Source organism: Corvus moneduloides, chromosome 2, assembly GCF_009650955.1.
Source record: "Corvus moneduloides isolate bCorMon1 chromosome 2, bCorMon1.pri, whole genome shotgun sequence".
NCBI lineage: Eukaryota > Metazoa > Chordata > Aves > Passeriformes > Corvidae > Corvus > Corvus moneduloides.
Window position 1 is genome coordinate 34,397,101 of NC_045477.1, and position 27,845 is coordinate 34,424,945.

Sequence of the window (27,845 nt, forward strand, 5' to 3'; positions counted from 1 at the left end):
TTATTTGCTTTATGATTTTGACAGCAGTTTGTATCTAACTAGTTTAGTATTTCTGATGATAACTTATTTTCCCTTTCTGGTCTTAGGTATTTGGGAGTTCATGTCTACTGTCCTTCCCATCCAGGCCATCTGTAGAAATCTCAGTGGGATACTCTCTTGTAGGCTGTGCAGGAGTATGTATTTCAGTATCAGCATTGAGGACAGGATTATCTCTCTCCATGTCAGCACTTCTTTCTGCATTGCTATTTTGGATTTGATTAAAATATTCTCCTAAAATCAGTATGGAGACAGAGAAACCTGTGAAAACAAGCTTTAAAACATACTGATATTTATCACTGGAAGTTGTTACCAAGCACTGCTTTCCTTGGCACTGGAGGTTCTGGGTCTTTCTAAAGAACAATTGAAGCATTTTGGGAATTTGCCTTTGAAAGAGCTCTCCCGTCTAGTACCAGTTTTCAAATTTCACATGGCTTTGCACCCGATTTATACTTTACCTTGCTGCTTGGTGTGGTGCCTGCCATCTTGCTTTTGAAAGTCCAGGCCTGTATAGTTAGGAAAAAAAATAGTTTGCTTAATAATAAAAATCTTATAACTTAGAGGAAGCTTTAATTTCTTATAGATGTGGAAAAAGAAGACTTGCTTCTGGTTCTGGTCATGTGTCAGTACCTGGTTTCCCTTGCCTGATTTGCTAGAGTGAAAAGATTTTGGTTTTCTCACTTCAGTGTGGAGGGCAATGAGGCTCCAAGTTCCCAGGAATGTTCGCAGAGTTGACATGCTTGCTGGCAGTCTCAGCAAAAAAGTGAGGCTGGAAAGGGACTATGGGGTATCCTGTGGTGTTGGATGTACTCTCTTTAGGTATGGGGTGACACATTGTATGGATTGGTACACTACTGCTGCACAGTTAAACAAAGGACTCTTCTCTCTGGCTTTTGCTCATCTCTAATTTTGAAGTACACTTGAAGTTTTAAATGAGACAAGACAGACATCTGACAGTAGTTATAAAATGATTTGTTGGACAGTGCCATTTAGAGATGGAATGAGATGAACAATTTTGCAAAGAAAATAAATTAATTATTTTTGCTTAATTTTTACTTGACTTTTGCAAACTAGAATGTTTCTGAATAGAACTATTTGTAGAAATATTATGGAACTTCTTGAGGAAGGCTTTACTTCAAAGTAAAATAGTACTACTATGCAGAAGAAGTGAAGTCAGGTTTTTGCGTGGGTTTAGATGTCTGCTCTCCCTCCCTCCCTCCCTCCCTTCCTGAGTTACTTAGCTTGATTTCTGTTAACTGTAAGGGACTATATTTAGATCTGTAATTGCATATATTTTGGATTCATCAACAGAATAGTTAATAGCAAAAATGTTACTGTAATTCATTCATGTCTTTCACAGTGATAGGAAGAACTAATTAAATCCATGCTCCTCTGTGATGGAGACCAAATTCCAGTTTTGGAGCCCTGCTTGTGATTCACGCAGAGATGGCAGGAGCCCCCACATCTGGGTGCCTGGCTGCACACGTGCTTCTAGACTTACCCTGTCATCCTCCTTGCACATCTAGCTGTGTCTAGGCAGTCAGAGATATGTGGGTGTTGGGTTTTGTACTACCCTCATCCCACTTTCCATCTCTCAAAGGGAGAGGGATTGTACCTTTAGTCAGATGAAACCTGTGGCCTGCTAATACCATCTTGACTTGCCCCACCTTGTAGCCAGTTCGTAAAGATGTGCTGATTCTGTCATGAACAACTTTTTGCATCATTTATTTTATATTAAAAAATGCCTTTCAGGACATATTTTATTAATCACATCAATGTCAAGGATTAAAACATGTCTGTCTGATCCCGTGTGGACAACTTCTGGGCCATTTAGAAGAATCAGACAGGTATGTTCTATGAAATGCTGGATTTTGTAGTGGTAATGCTGACTTTGTGGCTGGTCTGTTGAAAGGAAGGGGTCTAAAAACAACTCAGCAGGAGCTTTTAAAGCAAAGTTCATAAAGGACCAGACAAAGCTAGCTCCCATTCATGCCCTAATTCTCTTTGAAACTGGCAGCTTCTTTTTAGCTAACAAAATTTAAATTTAGGATCATAACTTTTTGTGCTCAAAAATCTCAAATGTGGTTTCAGGCTCCTTACATCTTACAGCAGCAAATCCAACATATATTGGAAATTTTGTTTCTCTTTCACTTGTAGTAGGTACTTGGTATTACAAGATTTTTGTCCTTTCAGTTGCTGAATAAGTATTCTCAAATAAGTACATGGCTAAAAGGCCACATCCTTCACTCCAAGTTTTGTTCAACTACCTCTCAGTTTTTACAGTTAATTGAATGGGAGCAGTGCAGATTTTAGTTGTGTTTACAGACTGTGGAAAGCACAATTTTAGGTTTCCAAGAGTTAAACAAACAAGTGTCAGAAAATTACTATCTAAACCATGCCAATTTTCACCACAAAGCTTTGATTTAAAGATGTCACTGCTTTTATGGCAGTGAGCTTTTCCCAGCCAGCCATTGTTTCCACTGTGAGAAACAGTGAAGTGTTTTGCCCACAAAAGGACTATAGGAGTGGGCATTACACAGAACAAGCCTTTGTTATATGCATGCAGACTGCAAAGCTAAGTGGGCTCTGGACTGGGAATAGTGAAATCTAAACTGTTTTTCAGCTCTGTTGTTATTCTGGTACTTCTCAGATGTTTAATGCAGATCCATCCTATTTTAGTTGCCTCACCTATGCAAGGTGCCCAGCTTTTTGTCCTGGAGGGTTCCTTTGGTCATCAGAGAGAGAGATCCACCTCCAAAGGGCATTTTAAGACACCTAAGATCTGCATTGCCTTCTGGACAATTGTCATTTTCTCTCTCCCCCTAGACAAAACACAGGGTAACCACACTATAACTCACTTACCTCACTTTGATGATGTCTCATTCTCTCATATTAATTTTAGTGGCAAAAACATCTCCTTATCTGAGATATTTATGAGAGCTGACACTGTGTGTTCTGTGAGTGCTATAAATTAACACTATTCATTATTTTTGTGGGGAAAAAAGTGTTATAAATTATTGTACTCTTAGTCACTGGAATTGGAAGCAACCATAGTGTTGATACAAGCACAAGAAGCAGCTGTGCATCCTCTCCTCCATTCCTGTTAAGTGCATATTGCGCTCAGTAGAAGCAATGGTGGCTTGCATTATAAGCATAATCTTTTTCCTTCTCATCCTCTCTTCTTTCCTTCTGAATTTGTTCCAGATGGCCAAGTTAGATGTCAGAGGGTAACCATGGAGAAAAGGCTGAATTTGTAACTAGTGGACAAATGTGATAAAAGATGATTTTGCAGTCCCTGCTTCAGCAAAATGAGAAAATCTGCCTTACTCAGATATGCTTATTTTGGTCACGTCATACCAGGTTCCTGCTTCTTAAAAGTATTTAAGGTCTGTTTCTCTGTGGTGTCTTCTTGTATTTACTGTAAATTAACACAGTGCCAAACAACAGCTTTATAAAAATAGAAATAAAGATCATGTTTTCTCCTGCCATATTCATCCCAGAAAGAGCCAGCAAAGCTGCCCTGACCTGATGGGTGATGACAGTAGTAATAAACATACAAAATATGTGAAGAAAACATTTGCTCTTTATTGGATGTGGTCCAGAAGAGTTTTTGATGACAGTAAACTCTTTGCCAGAACAAGTCAGAGCAATTGTCCTTAAGTCTGTCCCCACTTTTGGGCTGAAGAGGTTAATGCGTCCTTCAAAGCATATTTATCAGGGAATTGAATCATGTAGAGTTTCCTGGAAAGAGGGAATCTGGACAATTTACAGTTTCACAAGCAGAAACCAATCTTTTCTGATTTCAAATGCTCTTTTCCTGCCTGACTGTATGGGCATATCTCACATTATGCTGTAGTGGAATAATTCCAGGTACCTTCTAGTTCAGTTCTAGGTGTTGAGCACTATGCTAACACTGCCTTGCAGGTGGATGTCTTCTAAGCTGTGCTTTTAAGCAAAAAAACACCAACCAAGCAACCCCAACCCATGCTTTGCAAATCTGCAGACCCAGTTGTTTAATATCCAAAATGTAAAATTTATTTTGTGTTGTTGCCTCAAGGCACATGTTGGGTTTTTTTATTGACTTGGAGATTCTAGTATAATACAAAGGTTCTTAAATTAAAAATTCCAACATGGATGTGAGAAAATGTAAGACCATAATGCCTATTTTGCTAATAAATAGAGGTAATTCGATCTCATTCCGTGTTATTTTTTTGCATCACTAGAAAGACATTTGTGTTACTGAATTGTTTTCTTTCATGCAGTATAATGATTCTTTTGTATTAGTTTGGAAGTTATTTATTCCTCAACAGGCATCTTTTTGTTAGTTTTCTGTCTCACTCCAATTTTCACATTTATTGTTATTTTGATACTGAATGTTCTTTTAAAGGAAAAAAAAAATGCAGAGCTGCTGTACTAAGTGTGCAACTCCTGGTTTTTACTCTTGCAACTATACGTCAAGTTCCACTAGTTTTGTGTCTTGCATTCAATTAGATTGTAAGCTCTTCAAAGCAGGGCACTCTGATAGTTTTGCAGTGTTAAGATGTCAATTTACATTTATTCAGCTGTATAAATAAGAGGTTTTCATTTTGTGCTATGTCATTTTGAGGGTTTGTGGCTTCATTTTTCATTCTGCCTTCATATTTGCATTGTTGATTTAACATTAGCATTTGTACACCTAGATTTTAACATTGTGACACTTGAAAGGCAGAAACAAGAAGGTCAGGTGAAGCTGCTTGTACTTGCAGAGTGTCTGTAGTTTTGGAAGGAGTCTCAAGGCCCCAGAATCTGCTCATTCTGTTGTCTGAAACGCAAACAGGTCACCGGTGTAGCCAGGTCACCAAACTGGAGCAAGGATTGCTAGTGAACAGGTCCCACATTACCTTCAACATATCTGGGAAAAGAGAACTCACTGGAAAAAAGGAATGGTCCTGGTGTGATATCAGCAGTTGCTAAAGCCCTTCTAAAAAAAAGTGGTGTGGTGGGAAGAATTCAGGTCCCAGAATAAGCCCCTGATAAGAAGTGGGCTCTTCCTTATGGTGAAGTGTGATACATAAGATTAACAGATTATACACTAAATGCTGATTATTTTTTCAAGATTTAGTTTTAGTTTACAGGCAGGGATGAGTAGACAAGGTGTATCTGTGGGATTGCAGGGGTCAGATAGTCCCATGTGGGGGTGCTGAAGCAGGAATGTCACTTGGTTTTCAGAATCCTTTCTGATTTATGGAAATTCTGGAGTAAAGTTTGTGAGTTTATGCTGAACCAGTTCCTGATCTTTATATAGTTATCCTATTCCTTGTGTAAGTACAGTTAGTCAAGTTTAAAGAATTATATTTAAAACTAAAAAATGTGCGAAGGCAGCATTTTAACAGAACAGATGTGTGGTTATATGTTGTAAAATCAAGCGTGAAGATACATGGACAACAAGGTTATGCTGAACTAATCAACACTGATAAGTGAAATTTTTCTTAGTTTTCCTTATAGTAAGTTAGACAAAAAGTCTGATTCTTAACAAATAAGCAAAAAAAGAACACATCACTTCCCTGGTTTTGTGTGTGTGTGTGTGTATGTGTGTGTGGTGGTTCATAAAGCTGACGGTTCTTCTGTCCATCTCCATCCACCAGTCAGTGTTCCTGTATCATTACTGGGTCTCCAGCCTGAGTTTGTAGATTGTGGTTTAAGACAAATTTAATTCCAGAAAAGAGAATAAGAGGCTTTGGGAATGTAAGCAGTATATAAAAGTTGCAGAGGCTGGAACTGGGAAAAAGGACACTGAGCAGGGAAGGGACATGACAAATCAAACAAGTGTAGAAGAGGCTGTAAAGCGAATAATGTTGTTTTGCTTTACACATTGACATCTGGAGGACAAGTAGTTGTCCTGATTTATAAAAAAAAGAAGATTGTTTTTGTGTAGTAGAAGAAAACACTGGAACCTTCAAGCACTAAAGTCCGATGGTGAGGGATCTTGTGGATGTTGTAGGAGGTTACCAGTGCGATTAGATGCCATCTGTGGGATGGGTGTAAGCCTTGGTCCTTCTGCACAGCAGAGAGGAAAACTGAAAACCTAACAGGGCTCCTCCAGGCTCTCGGTGTCTGTCTGTTCTGTTTCTCAGAGAGTTTAGCTGAGACATTATAGCACAAGTCCTGCCCTTCAAAGCAATCTGACTTGCAGAACATTAAGCCCTCTGTATTGTATCATCTGCTCCAGTCAATATTCTGGAACAAGAGACTGCTGAGCAACTTTTGTGGTTCCGTGGCAGCCTTTCCCATGAGCTCTGTGGACCACAGATACCTGCAATAATACAACTGCATTGTAACACTGTTCAATGCAAAGCTGCCTGTCCTCCTTACTTCAGTTTGCCTAGGCATTTGGATACCTGGTTTCCCCTTAATATACCTGGGCATGTAATACTGCCTTGTTCTGAGAAATTTGCTGTTGTACTTGCATAGCAGTTCTTACAGTCTGTCTGGCCCATTTCTTGTCTGCTGGCAGCATCATGGTCTAGAGTAACACTGCTTCACAACGGAACTGTTCCTAAGTTGGTGTTTTGTAGGAAAGCAGTCTGTGCAGAGAATTCACCAAGGCTACAGTTAGTTTAGGGATGTCACCTTTTAAAGTTAATGCAGAGCAAGGGCAACTCAGAATGCAACCTCAACTTGAAATATTCCTTGAAAGACTCTCCACTTGCCCAAGATTAATCTTCACAGGCCATGTGTTGGCCTCCTCTGTGTGCCAATCTGGTTGCTAAAAGCTGAAACCCCAGAAACAAGCCTGCCTGGTAATCCATTTGATGATTACCCCCCCTTTTTCTGTCCTGTTGTTTTCCCTAGTAGGACAGAAGATGGGTTTATGTGCCATGCATATCCTGAGAAGCTGTTATTTTTAACCCTTTTGCTTGTTTGTTGTGAGTGCTCACCACACTGGGTGATTGTCACATACGTCATGCCTTATGCTTCCTCAAGGCTGTATAACCCATATGCTGCATTTTCTTGATAGTTGTTTAAAGTCCTCTTGCAGAGATGAAGGGCCCAAGATGCTGGGAGCTTTCTGGTTTGTACACATATTCCCTGTCTGCTTTCCCTCTGTGCAGTCTGGTCGATTTATTCGTGTCTCATATTGATGTTTATATGTAAATATTTTATGATTATCATTTGTGTAGTAGTTCTCAAGTCCTTTGAACCATGGGAGCCTACAGCTTGTGTTTTTCTCAACCATCTTAGTGTACTGTTTCTTGAATGTCTTTCTAAAATTTAACTGGCTTTCTACTCTTTTCCTCTGTGGGTACAGAGCATTGTGTATTAGCAGGATTTATTCCTTTGTGTTTGCTGTTCTGTGTGAAGATCAGGGAAGGTAAATGTGGTACTAATGGTTTTGACTTGAGTCAGTCCCAAGGCTGGTTGCTTGGGAATTTCTTAGGAACTACTGCATTCCCTCCTGCTGATCTGTAAAAACTCATTTTAATTTTTTGAGATTTCCAGACCAGAGAATCAAATCAAGACATCTTTAAATAACTGAGGCAGGGAACAGTGTTTGCTCCTCTGTCTCTTTTGGTCATCTAAATGAAGGTGTGAACTCTCCAAAATGAAAGTAGTTTTTGAGATCCTTTTCTTCTGAAGTTATCAAAGTTCAGTGAGAACACTTCCTCACTCCCTTTCCTGGTGCTCTGGTTCCATTTTTCACTTCTATTTTGGCTCCTGTGTTTTTTCTCCACCATTCTTCGTGCTTTTCCTGCTTCAGTGCCCGCCCTACATTTTCCCAGTTCTGGTTCTCAAAAACCTGGAAAGTGTCTCCTGAAATGCGTTGGTGTGTTCTTCTTTTAAAATTCACCTCTACAACAGACTTGCAAGTCGGAAGATAATTGAAATCCCTTTTAGGAAAAAGAGCAGATTAAAAAAAAAAAAGAGAAATTGAAATAAAAACCACTTTATCTTGTCAACTCAGGGTTAGATCTCAATTAATGTTAAACACCTCTCACTGATGAAACCTTATTTTTCATTTAAGTTAACATTTTCCCACACTGTTGCACCCCAAAAGTCTTTTCATTCACAAACTCTGATGCCAGTGAGAGGAGAGAAATGTAAATATGTTTCTAAACTTACCAACAGGCTGTGGTAGACTTGGTACTCTGAGAGGCAGTGATACTCTCTTGTGCTGGTGCAGGGTACTGTTAACCAGCTGACTGTGATTTCTTCCATGTGCAAGGCAGAACTTGCTGAGTTTGGAATCATATTTTCGTTTTTTTCTCTCCATCTTCTGAGCTACCTTGCTTCATAGCAGGATTTGGGTGACAGGATCAAACTCCCAAGGAAGGCAGCAGCAACTCTCAGCAGGCTGGGGGTGTTCAAAGCACAACAATTTGAGTGCAAAATCAGTGACTGATCCTGGCCAGTTACATATATGGCTCCATATAGAGTTCAGCCTATATGACTTTGCTGCAGCCAGAAGGGGCTCTAATGGCTTGGAAATAGCCATATACATGGCCTTAGCAGCATCTGCTTGAGTTATGTGGAGCTTCCATTACCTTCTCCTTTGGTTTGAGCTATCATCATTCAACAAACCCTGGATTGAAAATGGAGCTGCTTGGAGACTGGTTTTTAAATCACTTTTATCTTTCTCATATAGTTTCAATTAATCCTGTTAGTTAAATCTTCTCCTTATTAGTTGTTGAAATTTATGGATAAACCTAAATTATCTTCATATGTAATGTATTTAGTTCATCTGAAGGATCAATAGTGTGAATAAACATCTGGGACATATTTAAGAAACATTTTTTCCTGGGTCTTATGGCGTGTTGTGTGACCTGCCAGATGCAGGCATGGCTGTGTCATCCTCAGTCCCGTATGAAGGCACAAAACTTTTTAATCAACACAACTGCCCACACCAACAGAGCTGCAGATGCTTCAACTCTACCAGGACTCTACTGTAAATACTGCAGTGAGTATAGTGTCTCCTTGCCTATATGGAGTTTCAAAGTGATTCTAAAAATGTGCTTGCAAAACATGAGAGGGTAGCAAAAACTCAGAAACAAACCAGCAGAGGAAGGGAATCCTTCTGCTTCAAGGTACTGGTTAGTATTGCAAGTGGCATCCAGATCTAGGATATGGACCCTGAGAAATAGATAGAATTGATTTTGACATCATTTTAGTAAAGTTGATGATAAAATTATTGCAGAATTACTTTAAATATGCATAATTATCAGATTTAGTCTTTCATATGTGTAGCTTACATTTTAAGAGCAATGCTTTAGGAAACAATTTATTGGTGAGAATTTAATTTTTCCTGATATCTAGAGCACCTTACTCTGTATGTGCTTGAATGTATGACTTAATTTCTTGTTGGCCGTATCCCTGGAAAACTTTTTGTCTGTAAGATATACTGAAGTTGCATTTTGTTACAATATAATTTGGGTTTTCTATACAATTTTCTATACAATTTTTGTATTTGTTTCATCAGATGTATAAGCATTGCCCCAACAGATTACTTTAACTCTACGGCATAAATGTCTACTTATTGAGCTTTAAAAATCAACATGACAGAAAAGTCTATATATAGTGTGGGTACTCTGAAGTGTGGAGTATTCTGTAATGATCCCATCTAGAATAATAACCCCAAGGATTTGCCTCTTTTTTGTTTCTTACATAGATCAATACAGTAAGTTAAGCAGAGACTCATTCTGTAGAAGAAAAATTGAGTAATTCCTTGTGTGATAAACTTTAGACTGAGGGAGGAAGGAAAAAGTTTTCCAAGGGAGTCCAGTAAGAAAAGCTACTGCTCTATAATTTCATGTCAGTGTAACAGATCTCTGATTTGCTGTATTGTAGCAATTACCCATTCCCTGATCAGTAACATAAACCATAAAGATTCCTGAACCGCTTAAAAAATTACGGAGTGATAAAGCAATAGAATTTACAGAATTGTGAGTTAGTTTGGATTAACTGATAAGCTCTTAGACAAGATCCTGCAGGACCATAAAAGCTGTTTTATTCCTCATGGTTTTTCCTTGCAATTGTATTAAGATGTTTTGAGTATGATTTATTGAAACAAAACAATAATGCTTTTACTAACTCTAAGAATATAAGTGTGTTTTTGTAGGACTGCATCTTCTGAATGGTTCTTGTCAAAGTCGTCTTTTAAAGCCAATAGGATAAATTTAAAAATAGTGTTATTAAATACAAAGAAGCAGTAAAAACAATTAGAGTTATGTCCAGCAGGCCTCATGGGGCACAGCTAATGCTGACTTTTCAGTGATCTTTTGTTCACAGACAAAGGACCTACTCAGGATCCACACAGAGGCCCACCTCTTGGGATATTAAGTTGTGTGTTCAGTGGATTTGTTGTCTTGCTTAAATTTGTTTTTGGTATTACTACTGGAGAATAGTGATGCCATAGTACAAAGACTTTTTGGTTGCATTTTTGATATACTCTGTAAGGTACGGGACTTACTTTGGCTGCTATAAATTAACCGTGTGCTTCACTGGATATTGTAATGTATACAGTGATCCAGTCCCTCATGAAAGCCACCAATCTCTCATTCTTCTTGATGAAAAGAATGTGTGGGAATTCAGATTCAGAAACTTCCACTTAACTGGGTGGCAGGAAATATGGTTCTTATTTGACTATTGTGTTGCAGTCCAGGCAGTCCATTCTTGCAACCAGATAGTACTTAAGCTTTGTAGCTGCAAAGGAAAAATTATTGGATGTCCTCATCTGTTTTGGGTATGACTGGGAGTTGACAGTGGTTACTATTTTGGGGAGAGTACTGAGCATTCTTCAGCTGTGCCATTTTATTACATTATTTCCTATTGCTCTGTGTTGTGCAGAGGTAGGAATGTGCTGTGCTGGTGCTGAACAGGATTGTGCCCTGGCATGATAAATACTGTCAAATCCATATGAAGATCTAGTTCTGAGTAATTTATAACCAGGATAGCTCATCAAGAAGGGGGAAAGTTCTTTTTTGAAAGCCTAATTGGGTGACAAATTGACTGGAGATTCGAATAGTCTCCATAAATCCCTTGGCTTTTCAGGACTGCTCCAGTAGGAGTGGTTGCACGGCCCCTCTCCCCGACACGCTAAAATACTCTTGGTCGGGATATTCCTGGGGATCCTGATTGAATCTCCCAGCACATGTCACCCATCCCAGGTTATTTGGAAAGCTAGATACACTGCTGCCAAGTGAGATTGTGCAGGAAAAGGTTGCAACTCCATGCTGGAGCTTAGGGATGGAGTAAAAATTAATGTATCCTATTAAAGCTAGAGAGGAAAATTAGGCAGGAAGATCATTACTTGATCTGGGATTTATCTGGGATTTAGATTTGGCACTAGAACTGTGCTTTGTTGCTGGTTGTTCAGTTTGTAGAGTTTAGGACTCTTCTGGGGTAAACAAAAAATAGAATTCTTTCATCTTCATGAATTGAAAAATAATATTTCAAGTGAAAATAAAAACTGCTCATATCCCCAAATGATGCTACTTTTTGTAGCTGGTTTTTTTTTAAATACAAACTGTGCACTTCAGGAAAGGAATGACTGATGAAGGAGGAAATGTTTCACCAAGTCACGAAGAAAGAGGGAGTGGTATCCCTGATGTGGAAAAGGCATTTGCATCCTATTTTCCTAATTTCTTGGCGCACTCTTAAAATGTGTCCTCAGTACTGGATACTTTGCAGTGGTTTTCCACCACTCTGCTGCTTCACTTTAATATAAGTAGCCATGGATTCATTACGTATCCATGTCTGTACTTGGGAGAAGGTGAATTACTGGTTCCAACCCATGCTTTAAGTTACGGGATAATTATTTCGTTGAGGCTGTCCAGAACGTTCAGTGTATCAGTGAAAGTACAGGTGCCACAGGTGGGTCAGGCACAGTCATTAGGTCAATAAAAGGTATGATATGATTGGGGTTTTCAAGGCAAAAGAAGCTGAGCTCACAGCTGAGCTAGAAGTAGTTCTTTGTACCCAACCATATCCCACTTGGATCCAGAGCTTTCTTTCAAGGCTATGCTTTTGATTTGGATGGTTTGTGATGGAAGCCCAGCTCAGGTATTGTGATGTGGCCTTCAAAAGAGCTGATCTCTCTCTCTCTCTCTCTCTCTGTGGGTTATAAGTGGTCCTAGGTGCAATTGCCTAATCCTTACCTGCCCCAAGGACGGCTCTCATAGAAAGAAGGGGTTCGTCTTGGAGACCCCTGTCAAGGTGGGATTAAAGCAGAGAATTGTGAGCTTCTCCATTATAATAATGTCTACGCTGCTACAAAATGCTCCCTAATCTTCCTATCTATGTGATATATGCATAAGATTGGACTCAATGATCTTGGAGCTCTTTTCCTTAATGATTCTATGATTCTATATATTATATGCATATGTCTGTGCACATATAAAAACATTTAAATAAAACTTCTTTTTATTAATTAGGTTTTTCATTTCTCTGATAAAATGCCTGTGACCAGCAAGAATTTCTGTGAGGCGAAAGAAAAAAGTTGCATCTTCTTAGACTTTAATGATTGATTACAATTTTCCCCTTTTTAAATTTTAGAATGTAGTCAGGTTACAGAATACAAATCATGTCTCTGCCTCTAATGTGAACTCACCTGCTTGTCACATCCCAAGGCCTATATTACAGGGGTCATCAAGACCCTGAACAAAGACAGTCAATCTTTATACAGTGAAAAAGAAGCTTTCTTTTAGTTATTTAGAAAAGAATTGTAAAAGGTTTTTTTTGGCTTTCCAAGCATTTTACACTACTTTGTTAAATTTAGTCTAACCAGAGGAATCTGACCCTCTCCTAGTAATGAAACTTGCATTGAACTCTAGTGTAAGAAATGAGAAATTTAGATTGAGGCAAGTGCTTATAATTATTAATTTGATTTTTTTTTTTAGTGTTGGGTAATCTTACGGAAAACTTGGTGGCAATACAATTACAAAAGTGTGTACAGATATTTCAGTGCCATACATATGTTTGTGTACATTTCTGGGATCTAGCTGGGATGGGGAGAAGGCTAGATGAAGTCTGATTCTCCATGGTCCTCTATTTTCTTATCTGTAAGATGGCGATGTTTGGATTTCATGCAATTTTATGTCACTCATGCTCTTGGCAAGTGACTACACAAAGATAATAGCAGCAGGAGAAACAGCGCTCTGTTCCTCTGGGCTCTTACAGAAAGGCTGGATTGCTCTCTTTGAACCAGCACATGGATGAAAGTCTGCTATCAAAGTCTCATTTTCCAAAGAGGTAGATAGCAATTTTATGTATTGAGGGAATAGAAAAAACCAGCCTCACTCTTGGACACCTGCCTTTCATATATACATTTGTCAGTCAGAGAACAGAGAACTGAGTGCTGCAGATGCAAAGCAAACACTTTCATGTCTTCTCTGAATGTGTTTTAAAGCCAGTTTTCCTGCATGGGTATCCATAATGGTTATTGTCTATAATTTTGTAGCTTCTGCAAGTTGTAATTTGGTCCAGGCCCCATAGCTTCCAGATGGTTTTGGATAAATGGAAGTTGAGCACTTGTTATAGATGCTGTTCCAAAGATCATTTTCCTGTGCAGTGTTGCCTATGTTGCTCATGACATATAGCTGATGACAGAAAGCAAAAACGTCACCATCCCTGGAAGTGTTCCAAAGGCATGTGGGTGTGGCACTTGGGGACATGGTTTGGTGGGGAACATGGTGTGGTGCTGGTTTAATAGTTGGACTCGATCTTGTAGATCTTTTCCAACCATAGGTGATTTTATGATGCTATAAACATTTGCTGTAAATGTTCCTTACGTGTGTGAACAATGCCTCTCAAAATGTGTAGTTAATATTTGAGCATTTAGATACTTTCCAGAGCCAATAAAGACATTGTTGTGCTTGCGGTTTTTTTTTAGATACTGACCGAGCTTTAGTGCTGCTGGAAGAATATTGCAAAAAACTACGGAAGCCAGAAGAGCAACAGCTGAAAAAAGCCATCAGAAAGGTGATGGGCATCTTTAAGAGCAGCTTGTTTCAGGCACTTCTAGGTAGGTACTAATGTTTAATACTAGATGCATGCTCTTGGAGGCCTGAGCTAGGTCAGACCCAGTAACTTTCTTATTAGTCACTATTTAATTTGTGTTTATGATGAAAAGCATGTTGAGATGATCCTTCCAGGTTCTCTGTGGAGAAACTCTGTCCTGATATTTCAAAGGTATTTTCTTACTTACAGAGAAAGAAAGAGTAACAGAAACCTAATACAAGTTAAGGTATTGAATAGTTATTCCTAAACCTTGCTGCTTTGCTTTACTTAATGGTACAGAATCAGAGTAGGATATAACTGCTTATGCAAAGCTGAAGATGAAGCCATCTCCACAGGTAAAAGGCCGAACTCTAATTGATTTCAGTGGCACCAAGTTGCATTGAAAATCTTTGTGTCTTTTGAATTATGCTTTTGTGAAAAGTGTCAGCAGAGAAACTCAAAAATGTGTCAAGAAAATTGCTCCAGGACACATTCATGTGACGTTGCAGTGTTCAAATAGATGTGCTGGTGTATTGATCAGTCTTTCTTCCACTTACTTGAAGATCCCCATTTCATCTTGTAAATGTTGTTAAAAAATCACGTGCTTGTTGTTTTGGAGCTTTATATAAAACAACCTCCGTAAGTTATTATATATAATGTTTTCAAGGTTATGAATATACCTGTTTGCCTTAGCATCCCTGTTGTTCCTTGTGCTGTGCCTGAGCTGCCAGTCATGGGAAGTGGTGACTATAACTGTGCATCTCCCTTGCTCTACCTGCCTCTGCCCTCTTGCTCATATTACATAGCCCTTCCTTCACACACATCTGCACATTTTATGAGGAGCTCATCTCAAGGGTGCATCTCCTAACACAAATTATGTTTGTGGAAGCACATGAGCCTTCAACTTCTGGCTGTTTGAAGCCAGAGTATCAACTGTGCTCCTTGCAGAGCTACAGTCAGGACCAGCTGTGGAAAAATTTTGATTATATGTCATAAAAGTAGAAGCACATCAATAATGCAGTATTACTGTGGAGACAGTAGAGGTCCAGGAATAGTTTCAGGAATTTCTGTGAAAAATGTGTGTTACCAGTCTCTAACATTTCCTGCAAATGGAATTAATTAATGTTAGTGCTATTTTACTTGTAACTTTTCTCAGCTTCTTTAAAGTGATTAGCTTTATTTTATGAACTCTACATAATTTTAATTGTTCTGTATGCGTTAAAAAAAGAAATAGATTAATAATTGAATTGAAGTTACCGTATAGTTGTAAATAGATTTGAAAAAAAAGGAGAAAAAAAAGAAGATGGGATGTTTCTATATTGTTTTTATGAAGGTGACTGTGGATATAGAGGTGTGTGCTGAAGAAATACACCAGTCACGGAAGTGACATTAGCTGTACATTTACTTCTGCACTACTTGGAAGTAGTTAGAATACTTCAAAGTGTTCTAACAACGTTTGCTTTGTGTGTGGCTATGCTACAATATCTGTTGTTGTATTACACATGTCAGAAATGAAAAAGTGATTGTAGCTACCTTAAGGTTGAATCCAAAGAAGAACTTACATCCTTTGATTGCTACAATAACAGAGTGAGGAGTATGGTGTTACAGAAGTTAGCATTTTAATTTGTGGGCCTTTAGATGTCTTTTCCTTGCTCTTAAATGCTTCCTTTTGTAGAAGAGATTTGGGAATTGCAAGATGTGTTCAAAGTCTCTGATTATTACATTTGGTTTGTTACTTGACTGGTCTAGATTCTGGAACAATACTAAAGAGGTAGCTCTCCTTAGTGAGAGGAGACATGCCACACATTTTAAGTGTGGTAGATGATGTTATTACACAATCAATAATGATATTCTTGCATAATGAGTATTTAAAAAAAATCCCACTTCCATGACATCTGTTTTAGCTTCATGGCATGGTTTCTCTACTCACCTATAAATCAGACCACCACACAAACGAATACCTTAAGGGAGAGCTTCTGGTCACTTTTTAAATTCTGTGCTGCTAATGTTCCTTTGTCTTTTTATTTACAGAATGTCTAATGGTCTTGAAAGTGTCCATTTTTCTGTGCCTAATTTTAATGAGACTTAATATTCAGAGTCTGAGTTCATTGCTTTCCAAAATTCATTTACTGTCAAACATTGGTTTTATCTAGAATGATTGACCTTTTTAGGCTTTAACTACTAATGAAAAATGTGATTTTTGTACAGAATCATTAACTTGGATGCAGAGATGCACATTCTTACCAGGAATAAAGTTAACATAATTTTATGTGCCGAATTCAGTTTTTGTAGGTCCTACAGCTTCAGTAGAATTTGGTTCCTTTATAAATAGATTCATCTTTTCTGACTATCTCAGTTCTTTAAGTGTGAGTTCAATTCTCGTTAACTTCCAAAAGGCTTTAAAAATCTGTAGGATGTCTTAAATCAAGTATAACAAGAACAGATAAAGAAAAATAATAATAGAGTAATTTTTCAAATCTAGTGTTGTCTAGTTCTTTTTATTCTCAAATTTATGCTTCTGTTATTATGCTGATTTGATTCAGCCATCTTTGAACTTCAGTTCTCAAAGTGTGCATAACTATTTTATCTTCAATGTGTTTCATAAATATTAAATTTGGACTACTGAACACTGGAGTAACATGAGAAAAAGGAAGATTCAATATTTTTCTTGCGTATATTCTACGCATGCAAGAAGCCACTACAATTATGTAAGGAAAAGTTCTGTAAGTGATTTACAGAAGGATTACTGAAGGACTGTCATTTTACATTTTAATTTGGGTTCAAAAGCATTTCCTTCTCCCTTCGGGCTGTTCTTGTTGCTGGACTTCTTGCTAGAGTGCCTGTGCTCAGTGGCAGCCAAGTTAGTAGCTAAGAGGCACATTTTCAGAGTGACATGTGGAACTGCAGTCTCTGGAGTCCCATTTGCACTCCAGTGGCCCAAACACAATGCTTTGAAAATCCAGCCCTAAGAGGAGGGAGGAGGAGAAACTCTTCAGAAGGAGTGTGCAAGGGGAAGAACGTGAATTTAGATATTGACATTACTCTTAAGTTAGTTCTAGATTTCTTTCACCTGAAGGATTTTACCAATTCTTTTATGGGCAGTGAGGAGTTATGATGTTGTTAGGAGCTTGTAAGGATTTTTTTTTTTTGTAGGGTTGTCTGTAGTTAGCTGATAGTAAAATCACAATGTTCTCTTAAATTGTAGCACATGTTCTGATGTGAACATTTTTAAAACCCTTCAAGGAAGAGGAAATGAAACCTCCAGAAATCCAGATGCCTCATTTGTTGGGATTGTCTCATAATGGGGCATCTTGGAGACATCGTGCTGAGATAAAAAAGGGAAATCATGAAAGAGAGTAATAATAGTCATCTGGATGTGTCAAAACAACCAAACATTTTTTGTTCCAGTTCTGTTCTTTAGGAAACTTAATCAATTTTAATAATGCAGTACATAGTTTAGTACAATTTATTTCTAGAAACCTCTGCTATATATTTGTCTAGCCTTCATTTCATTAAGAAAAGTGCATGATTCTGCAGCTTAGTGGGCAGTTTTGTGGAATGAGAATGGATAAAAGAGGTTTATGTCAGGGTTGTTTGGGTTTTTTTGTAGATACATCTCTATAAAACATCATTTGTTTCTAGTAGGAATTAAAGTGCCATAAATAACTGTAATCATCTTATGCAGTATTAGGTAAAAACTAATCTCAATAGGTTTTTCTAAAATTCGGATAAACCCAATCTGCAGTGGGTGACGTATTTCCTGAGGACTTTGAAACCATGTCTTACGGTTTTTTCTCATGCTTGCGTAACTTTGCCTGAATTTTAAAATGCCATATTTCCAATTAAAATCTGCATTCACCTTTTTTTTTTTAATGGTATTCTACCATTTCTGCAAAATAATGCAGATGTTCTAAAACTGCTCATCTTAAAAACTGCTGTAGTAAACATTACTGTTACAGAATTTACTCATCATCTGTGTCACAGCCTGTGCTTAGAGACTTAGGATACAATGTTACATTTCCAGTAAGTGGGTTTTTTTAGACTCTTTTCCTCATCCAGCTCACTTTTAAATAAACCTTGTTATAACACCCCATTTGAAAAGAGTGATCATGTCTTTTAAACCAAGTCAAAAAGGAATTCAGATGATTCTTCTATGATCACATCTCACTTTTCTGTTAAAAGTTCGTGTAAATGAAGTGGAAGTATAACTCAATAGTGTTGTATTAGTCTCCAAAATTCCAGAGATCTAGTTAAACCTTGTATTCTTCCATGTTACTGGAAGGTGCCTAGGACAGATAGGGTATATAAAGAGGACATTTCAGAGATCTAAAGCAAGTTTCCCTTTGGTTTAATTATTTTAGGTCATATGTATCTATTAAAAATAGCACAGACTTCAAGAAATGCAAATATTTATTATAGCAAGCGTGAAGCAAACCAAGAACTTGGTTTCCTGTGGATTTGTCCTAATTTGATTGATCTCTGTGTCTACAAAGTTGTGAGCTGGAATTGACACTTCTCTTGCACTTAGGGCCATGGTTAAATTTCTGGATAGTTTAGATATGAAAAAAACTGGAGAGGAACGTATCATCTGAGTAATGATGGAATGCTGGAACATGTTACTGTCATAAAAGGAAAACTCTAAGAATGAAAAATGAGATTTTGATAGGCATAGCTAGGCATGCTAACTGAGAATAATGATGAAAATGTCCCCCACATTATGTAGGCTTTAATGCTGAGAAGAATAATTACACTGTTGACTATATAGAGAGAAGAAGAAAATATAGGAGAATAGTGGGAAGACAAGGAATTTGTTTAGGCATGTTGTGCTTAAGGAGAAACTCTTTAAACGAAATTTGAGAATAGAGGGAAGGAGTTGGGTCAACACTGGGGAATAGATGTATGAACAACAGGATAAACAGTGAGAAAAGTAGACCTGCATCACAGACCTGTGCTGGAGATGGAGCCTGTACCAAAGTAGGTGTGAAGAATGATTTTAGATGCCAGCAAGTATAAAAATGGAGTGCTGGTTGTACATGGTAGCCCTGAGATTTGCACAAAAGGCATGTAAATAATCTATTAAATACTACTGTTACAGTCTGCTCCTGTGATCTGTCTTTAAGAAACGCTGCTGTCATATTTTCAGGCTTTTCTTCACAACCACCAAGACCTCTTTCGTGCTTCTTCCTTTGCGCAGACATGAGATTTAACATTCACGGCACCACAGAAAACAAGGCAATGTCCAATGTCACAAGGTTCCTGGTCAAGCTGCTAGTATTGAGGAAAGCCAAATGGAGAACTTGTTTGACAGTCACCCTTCTGAAGTGAGGCGATGGTGACTGTCACTACTACCCATCTTGCTCAGTCCACAGGAGGAAGCATGTTTCAACACTCAGTGCTGTGTCAGTGTTTCAGGGGCCAGAAGGACATGAAATGAATTGCCGTGCTGGGAAACTTTTCAACAGGAAAGCACAGTTGGGTGTTACCTATTCATACTTGCCAAGCTTGCTCTTGGTAGATGTTTTCAGGCCACTCATATGTTCAGTGTGCTTAACTACTTGCAGTGCTCCTGGATGTAAGGTCACTTGTCTCCTATGTCACTGCTCTCTAGACTTAGTGAGCTGGTTTTTGGTCATGTCAGGCTGTTTTACCTCCAGTAACAATGCTGAATTCCTCAGGTGTTCATCCAGTGCAGCCATGCCTGTGTCCAGCCTAGGGACATTAGGCAATCCTCTTGCCGAGGGCCTACATCCAGCATTCATGAAATCAAAGAATAAAACCCCCGTTGACTTTTCTTGCCTGGGATCACGTGTTGGGGTGATTCTTCCAGAAATCTATAATCAGACCTTCGCTGACTGAGAAATACAGATTCTTCTATAGCTGTATCTAAAAATATTGAAACCCTCCCTGGCTATTACAAATGTCGAGGAGCAAAAGAAATGTGCAAAACCTCTTCAGTGCTCTGTCACATTTGAGAGATGCTCAAATGACATCTCTGACAATAGGGAAGCCTGTTATTACTCTGCACAGAGTCCTACTTTCCCAAACTGGCATCTTTCTTTGTTGCGGCATAAATTACAGCAGAACTGAAATTTAAATTCAAGGGCAGCTTTTGTTTTGCCTGAAGACAGCTGCAGCTGCTTTTATTCTTGAAGTCCAATTCTCTTAGTAAGCAAATTTGTGCTTTCTCTCAAAAAAGCTAAAGGTAGCAGTGCTCGATCTTTGGGATGGTTTGAAGCTGTGTGATCTATTTTTTTATGAGCTGGGGGCTGGATTGCAGCCAGCTGGAGGAACTAACCCTTGCAATTCTTCAGTGAAAGTCTGGTCATAGGGAGTGAACCATTTGTTAAGAAGAAAGAAAAACAGGGCAGATCTGTTGTAACTGGTTTTGAGTGGATTTTGGCACACTGCTGTTTTTGCTTCCATGGCAGTGCAATTTCTCCTGCATTGTTATAATTTCCCTCAATCTTATAATTCCTCTCAACCCATGGTGCCTGTGGATCCTTTGGAGGAAATAAGTCTTCTTTGCTTCTCTCAGGTTGCATTGACATTGGACAGAGGGTTCAAAGTTAGCTGGTGAGAGCTGACAGGTGGGCGCACATGGAGAAAGAAGACAGACAGACATACATCATGTTGCTATAGAGGAATATATATATTGTGAGTATAATGTGGAATAATACATAGTGAGGATACTCACAGAATGGGTCGGGTTGGAATGGACCCCTAGTATCCCTAGTGGAGATCACTTAGTCCAACCTCCAAGATTAAGCAGGGTTCCCTAGAGGACGTTACTCAGAATTACGTTAAGATGGCTTTTGCATATCTCCAGGGGAGGAGACCCACAACCTCTCTGGGCAACCTTTGTGTTCCACTGAAGTCTGAAATGTTACCCAGTTTTCCTTAGTTGTGCATGTGATGGAGGAGCTGAAATATTTCTCAGAATTGTTTTAGTCTTTGGGACTTAGTGGATGTTAGGGTGATGTCCTACTGGTTAGAGATGAGAAGCAAAGAGAGCAAGGGCATGGTGCTCCCTGTTCTTGCTGGCCAGCCTGGTGATGTGAGTAGCCAGCTTCTTAATATTAAAGCTGTTTTCCACCTTGAGAGGAGGTGTCTCTGCAAAGATGTGGGAATCTTGTGTGGGTACCCCAAATCAGTTTTTATTTGAAAGAATTTTAATAAAACTTGTGAATTACCAGGAAAGACCTGAATGCAAAACCAAAGCTCTGATACCTCTTGCATTTATGGGAGTGAATGCTGATGAGCTCTGATAAATAGAAGATCCCAGCCAAGGTCTGTAGCTGGATTCTCAGCCTATCTGAGTACAAGAAGAAAGCGATTACAGCGCTGATACAACCTGGGTAATACATAATCACTTGTAATCCTAATGCAACCCTCTGCTTGTGTTTTGCTGCCTTTTAACCCATGAACGATAACATTTCCATCTCAGACAAGGAATTTAGAACCTTTGGGGACTTTTCTTATTTGAAACGCAAAAGCTGTGCATTGGAAACAAACCATTTTTAACATGAGCAATGTGATGAGTGTTGAGGTTTTGGGTTTTCAATATCCAGCAAGGAATAAAAGCTGGTTTTTGTTTCTGTAGTTTTTTTGGTTTTGTTTTTGTTTTTTTTAAAGTGCATCTTGGCCATATGGATTCTGTGTATAATTAGAATTAATAAAATGCAGTTGCAGCAGCTGTTGTTGTGTGGCTGCTGTCCCAATGTGAAGCTTTTCTTTCTCTTTGCAATAAATAGGGATAGCCCTTTATTGTTGGTTTGTCATGAGAACTAGAGACAAATTATTAAGAGATTCATTTAGATAATTTGGTTTTATTTGAATAATGCAGTTTCCTTTTTCAGGCAGACAGAATGTAAAAGAACATTGAGATAGATGATTTTCTTTTGGTGTTAAAGAAAGAAAGACTGGATTTATATCTTGCTAATGTAGTTTATACATCTACTAATAAAATGGAAGAAAATAATCTGGAGCAAGCTGTTCCACCACTAATCCCAATGTTTATTTTTGTCTCTAAAATAGCAGAGCCATTCTCCCTCTCTTACGTTTTGGCCTGCAGAGTCATTTTAGGCTAGACTGTGATGTGGCTTTTGTTCAGTGAATATAACTTTGTAAGAAACTGCACGGTAATTTTGAAATCACAGAACCATTTTAGCCTTGAAGAGTGTTATACCTTATGTTTCTCAAAGCTGTTATAAATGAGCCAAGTTTATTGCCTGGTGGATCTTTTGGAATCTCAGTACTCTTTTTACTTAGCCCTGTGCTTCCAGTGTGTTGTGAGAGTCAGTGAAAAATACTAACTGGAGTGATTTAAGTGCAGTTGGGATTGAGCAGTGAACAGTAAGATGCATGAAAGTAGACTAGTTAATCTTAGATACACATTCCTGTATATATTTGTGAATATATGTGTCTATATATATAATACGTATAAATTTGTATATATATATATATATATAGTGGCAGGTAACTGTGGATATTGTATTTATCTCAAACTTGTGCTGCAGTTTGCTTAGGTATTATTCTGTACTTGGGAGCTCTGTTTAGTATTAAAGTGTGTCTTGAAAGAAACGCTGCAGACTGTGTTGTTCATTCCCACTGCACATTGATTCTGTTATGAGGTCCATTTTCTGTGGTCATGTTAGTGTTCTGTCACCCTGATCTGCCTCTTGAGATAATTATGTGCTCTTTGCAAAGAAGATTGAATTTATGTCTTTAATTTGTTGTCTCCTGCCTTCATTTTGTCATCATTGTTGTGTGGCTTTGAATAGCTGCTGAGGTAGCTCATTAAGGTACCATTGCATAAAATCCCAGGCTTTAGAAACAGAAAATAGTTTTTGTAGTAACATCGTTATGTTACATTATGTTATTTTATGTTATGTTATGCAGAAAGGATGTAGTATTTCCAAACAATGTGAACAGAAGAGAATTAGGTAAGTGATCAGAGGGCAGTGCTATAACTAAGCCAGTTTTGGTGAACGGAGTTCAAGTCCTGTACATACACACAGTGTGATACTTCTTATTTACCTGACCTGAAACCTGTTTTCTTCAAAAATCCTGCTTTGTTCAGTGTGCAGAAGGGGCAGGACTCAGCTCATGAGCAAGTATTTAATCCATTGCTTTCCCATCATTATTTACTCTGTGAAAGGTGCTACAGAGGTGGTACTGAAGCCCTGAGAAACAGAAGTAAAAATATCTTCTTATTTTCGAGGCCTGATTTGAGACTCTTCTGCCTGATACATCACGACATGCACCACTTCTCATGTCTGACCACAGCTCCAGCTGCAACAGGGAGTGTCACCATTCCAGCAAGACTGTCTCAGTGTCCCATTTTGGGTACTTAAAACATGAGGATCATTTGATCATTTTTGAAAAATACTGTGTATGTGACTTTCTGACCACAGTGAGACTATCAGTAGGAGTCAGGGGTAGGATCTAATTCCCAGGGTGGCATTTAATGCTCTTAAGCTAAAGAACCCACAAGAAATCTTCTTATTGCTCTCAGCCTTTCAGCTCCTCAGATAAATGGTGCAAAGGTTGCACAGGCAGCTTTCCCAGAGCAGGCCCACTCCGTATACTGAATCAAGTGTCAGAGCAGAGGGAAAAGTGGTGTGTAACCATACACGTAAAGTGTGACACTTTCTAACTTTGGGAGCACTTTGGCAACCTTATTTGGAATAAGTGTTTTGGAATTAATTTTTCATAGTTACTTCCTAGACTTTAAGGACGGTAAAGAGGGCTTCTCTTCATAATTTCCATTGTGTGATGGTATTGATAACACACATGTTTTAAACCAAGGTGAAAACTGTTGGACACTTCCACATCAGCCTTTGCTGCCTGAGCTTTTAGAGATGCTGATGCTACCAAAAGTGCTGCTTTCTTTCTCTTAGACCTGCTTTTTGTCCCAAGAGTTAGATGGTTCAGATGAACTAGATGGTTTCTACTGCAAAATAAATATTTTGAAGGCATATTTATTGAAGGTACTGGGGTTTGGATTGCCATCATTTTCCATGTGCTACTGATAATGGAAATGTCAGAGCAGATGGTGGCAGAGAAGCTTTGTTTGAAGGACTCTCTTCCAGATCCTGGCTCTGCCACTGCCTTATTGCATGTTTTGGGCTGGTTCTCTGCCTCCACTTCAGGTGTGGCTCAAGAGTGCCCTTGTTGGCTTCTCCCACCAAAAATTCTGGTGATACGTATGTATATATGTGTGTGTGTGTGTGTGTGTATTAATTAATTAATTAATTTTTATTTACTTGCAAATTACATGTATTCATGATATATATACACACATATATGTAGACATACATATATAATAGTGTATTTTTACATTCATATATAGGAATATGGGAATTTGTAAGGAGATTCACTGCCTTTCCAGAATTGAAGTACCTACAGGAGAAATGGTTGTGGGGGAGTATCTTTCCAAACAGACAGTAATTAGATAGCAGTAGAAATCCAACCTAATTACAATGAGACAGAGGGATAGAGACAGAGTTGAAATGTTTAATGGGTATTTTTCTCCCAAATCTTGCATTTTCTTGAGTTGTTTTTGATCTTCAGTGTTGAACAGAACTGTAACTTCATTCTTTTTCTACTTAAACCTCTCAAACCAAAAGGCTGTTCTGTTTTTATTCTCATTATCATTTCATAACCAGCCTGCCTTTTGAGGATTTACCAGTAAGTTTTTGTGTGGTAGACTGCATTTCTCATGTTTGTTTAGTTGTGTTTAACATGTAGCAATTAATTCATGGTTTAAGTTTTGTAAATGCAATGTGGAAGACAATAAATGTACGTGGAAAAAACTAACTTTGAACCCTATTAGAAGTTGAAGTAGCCAAACTCTTCCTCTAAATAAAGTTTAGAGTGACATCTTGTGGTTACACTGATTTCAAATGCATATTTCTGTTGGCATTATTTTATGTTGTCCACAGTAAGCATGGTGTTTTCTGTTTGAAAATGTTCTGGATTGCTCAGCAGAAGTCTGTAATGATTTCCACTAGGGCTTTTGTGAGATCAGAGAAAGCATTGCTGTGTGTCAGAGCCCTATAGGTATAGTTTATCTTTTGCTGTGTGAAGTTTATCCCATGTACCTGTGAGTTTCCAGTGGTTTGAACTTCAGTTCAAGATGTTTTAATGCTCTTCGAGCTGTTTGGAATTTCTCAAGAAGTTTCAATTAGCCATGATGCTAAAGCAAATGGGAGCACAACGTCTCTCAGCAACATCTGCTTGTGCCAATTCATTAACTGTCCAAAGATTTGCTTAGGTTTAGATAAAGATAAATATGTCCAGGAAGCTGGCATCGAGGATTTGTCAACGTAGGAACAGGCTTGCCCATTTCAGATCCATATTGCAGTAGTGTATATGCATGCTTCCTATGGATCAGCCTCCAAGGTGCTGGGTGGTGTAAATGCACCACCACCAAATCGTATCCAAATGCCTAGAAGGTGCTCCCACTACAGTTTTGTGCCGTAGATCTAAACGAAATACAAACCTTTTTAATGCCAGGTGGAGATGTAGAATAATTCTGTGCTCAGAAGCTTAAAGGACCTGGGGAAGCATGTGAGATTTGCTTTCACTTTTGGGAAGCCCTCTGCAGAGATGCAGGAATAGTGGCCCTGCAGAGGGTTTCGGTTAGGACCAGCAATGTATTGCCTGGTTCAGTCTCTCAAATAAGCCATAAGTCTTTTCCCATTCCTCAACATTGAAGAGGAGAAAGATGCTGATAATTGCTAGGTTGAGTTTTAACTATATAAAATGTTGATTGATGTTACCATGGAGCCCATCCAGCAGGTTGAATACCTGATTGTAAAATTAATGGTTCAATAAAGGACACTTGACCTTTCTAAGAAATAAATTCTTTTTAGGAGGACAGATTCATTAATGCATCTCAAATGGAAAGTCCCTCTAGCAGTGCTCCATGGCGCATCACTCATAACATGTGGCCCCAAGTCTGCTGTCAAGTCTTTTGACATGAGAGGCTGAATTCAGGAAAGGATTCTGTATTTGTGAAACTCAGGCTTTTGTTGGAGGTATTTTGGCCATGTGAGGATTCCAGAGCTGAACAAATGATTGATGTGATGTGCTGGCAATTTTAAGTATTTTTAGCTTTGTGGTAAAGCACACAAGGAACATAAAATCCAAGAAGCCCAGCTCAACATTCCTAAAAGAGCCATCTGGTGACCTAATTTATTAATTTGATGAAAAAACAAAGACGTGATGTTTTCAATTAAGATGAATGTTTGGCTGCCTTGCCAGAATTGGTTTTGGTGGATAAGTAAGTACAAGTTAAGCTGTTAATATAATCCTAATACTGGAACTGGAATGCTGGTGTAGATTTGGTGTAAAACAGAGCAAGCCATTTGGAGAGCCTCTCAGAATGGGCTAGCTGGTTACGTTTCACAACTATAGTTTAGGAAAAGCCTGTAAAAATTATGTTGGAAGTACACAAAGTGTGTTTAAATGACATATTTACAGGGATAATTCTGGAGATTTCCTTGGCAAAGTCTCTCCACCCATTCCAACAGAGACTATTTAAATAGTGAAGAAATTTGTAGATAGTTAGGTACCAAACCAATGCTGATCTTTTTTAAATGCCTTCTCTTTTTGTCACAGAAAGAAATGACTGGTGATGTTTCATGGCAAAAGAAAGCTGTCTGCTCCGTTTCATTTGTGTTGGGCAGAAGTTATATCTTTGTTGCTGTTTTTGAATGGCTGCCTGGCGGATTTTGTCCTGTTATGAATCAGAATGTTTAATAATTTTCATCTGCCCAAGAAAGAACTTGACTCTTCATGCTGAGACAGCTGGATATTCAGTAGATTTTGCAATGGGAGACTATAAAGAGGTTTCCCCATAATGCAGGACATGAGGCTGAGATGACCTTATGCAAACCACAGTTTTTTTCCAAATTGTGACTTCATGTGGTGAATTCCCTGCACTGGCAGGAGATAACCCATTGATACAGCCACAAAGAGAGATGGGGCAGAAACCCTGTGCCAGCTGATGGCCATTGCTGCTGAGTGTGGTACTCTGTACAGGGTGGGATGTGTTGAAAATAAAGGCTCATCAGTAAGACAGTGTTTGGGTGGTGGAATACTTCTTTGAGGGCTTACTTATTGAATCCTCTGAACTCCAAACAGCTACTCATATCCTCTTTCAGCAGCATAAAGCCGAAATCTTACTGTGCTGTGATCACTTAAGTCCCCTCTCTCATTTTGCCAGAATAAAAATAAGATTCTAGCAATTCTGGCCCTGATTTTGTGCCAGAGTTCTCCTTGCTACAGTTCAGAGCTGACAGGCTGCCTGCAAAGTCCTCCAGTATTATTAAAAGCCACAGCAAATTTGGATTTAAAGTGGAGGTGGCTGAAGAACAAAATTACCTGTGGAGTTTGGGGGCTGTTACTTTAAGTAATTGCTATCTACCCATGTAAATCCCTCTGGGGTCCCTTTTCGATTAAGTATTCCTTACTTCTTCTCTAAACCTCTTGTTTAATATTCATGTGTGTTGTTAAACAGCTGCTGCATCCTGTCCAAGAGCAAAAAGGGGGATGCATTTCAGTAGCAAACCAAGTAATACTTAAATGTATTGCTTGCGTATTTCAGAGCAGCAGTATGGGAGTTAATTAATATTTATCAAATGCACTAAAGTCCTTGAATGAGAAGCACTATGCTTGTGTAAAGCATAGTTTGTTTATTTCAAGCTCTTACCTGGCCATTTTGACCATTTGCTAAATGTGCCTGAGAGCAAGCACACAAACCTTGCTATAATACTGACTTGATTTCTCTTCTCTTCTCTTCTTTAAATGGAAACAGAATCAGGACACACTTT

At 38.5% G+C, this 27,845-nt stretch overlaps 1 protein-coding gene across 12 annotated transcripts in view; it reads left to right on the plus strand.

Annotated features, from left to right (window-relative positions):
* DLG2 (discs large MAGUK scaffold protein 2) overlaps positions 1 to 27,845 on the plus strand; it is a 1,001,432-nt gene that overhangs the window by 3,838 nt on the left and 969,749 nt on the right. For all 12 annotated transcript variants that reach the window (XM_032099063.1, XM_032099062.1, XM_032099064.1 and 9 more), the window contains one exon: positions 13,901 to 14,032. In XM_032099063.1, the coding sequence (XP_031954954.1) occupies positions 13,901 to 14,032 (132 nt within the window). The remainder of the gene's footprint in view (positions 1 to 13,900; positions 14,033 to 27,845) is intronic.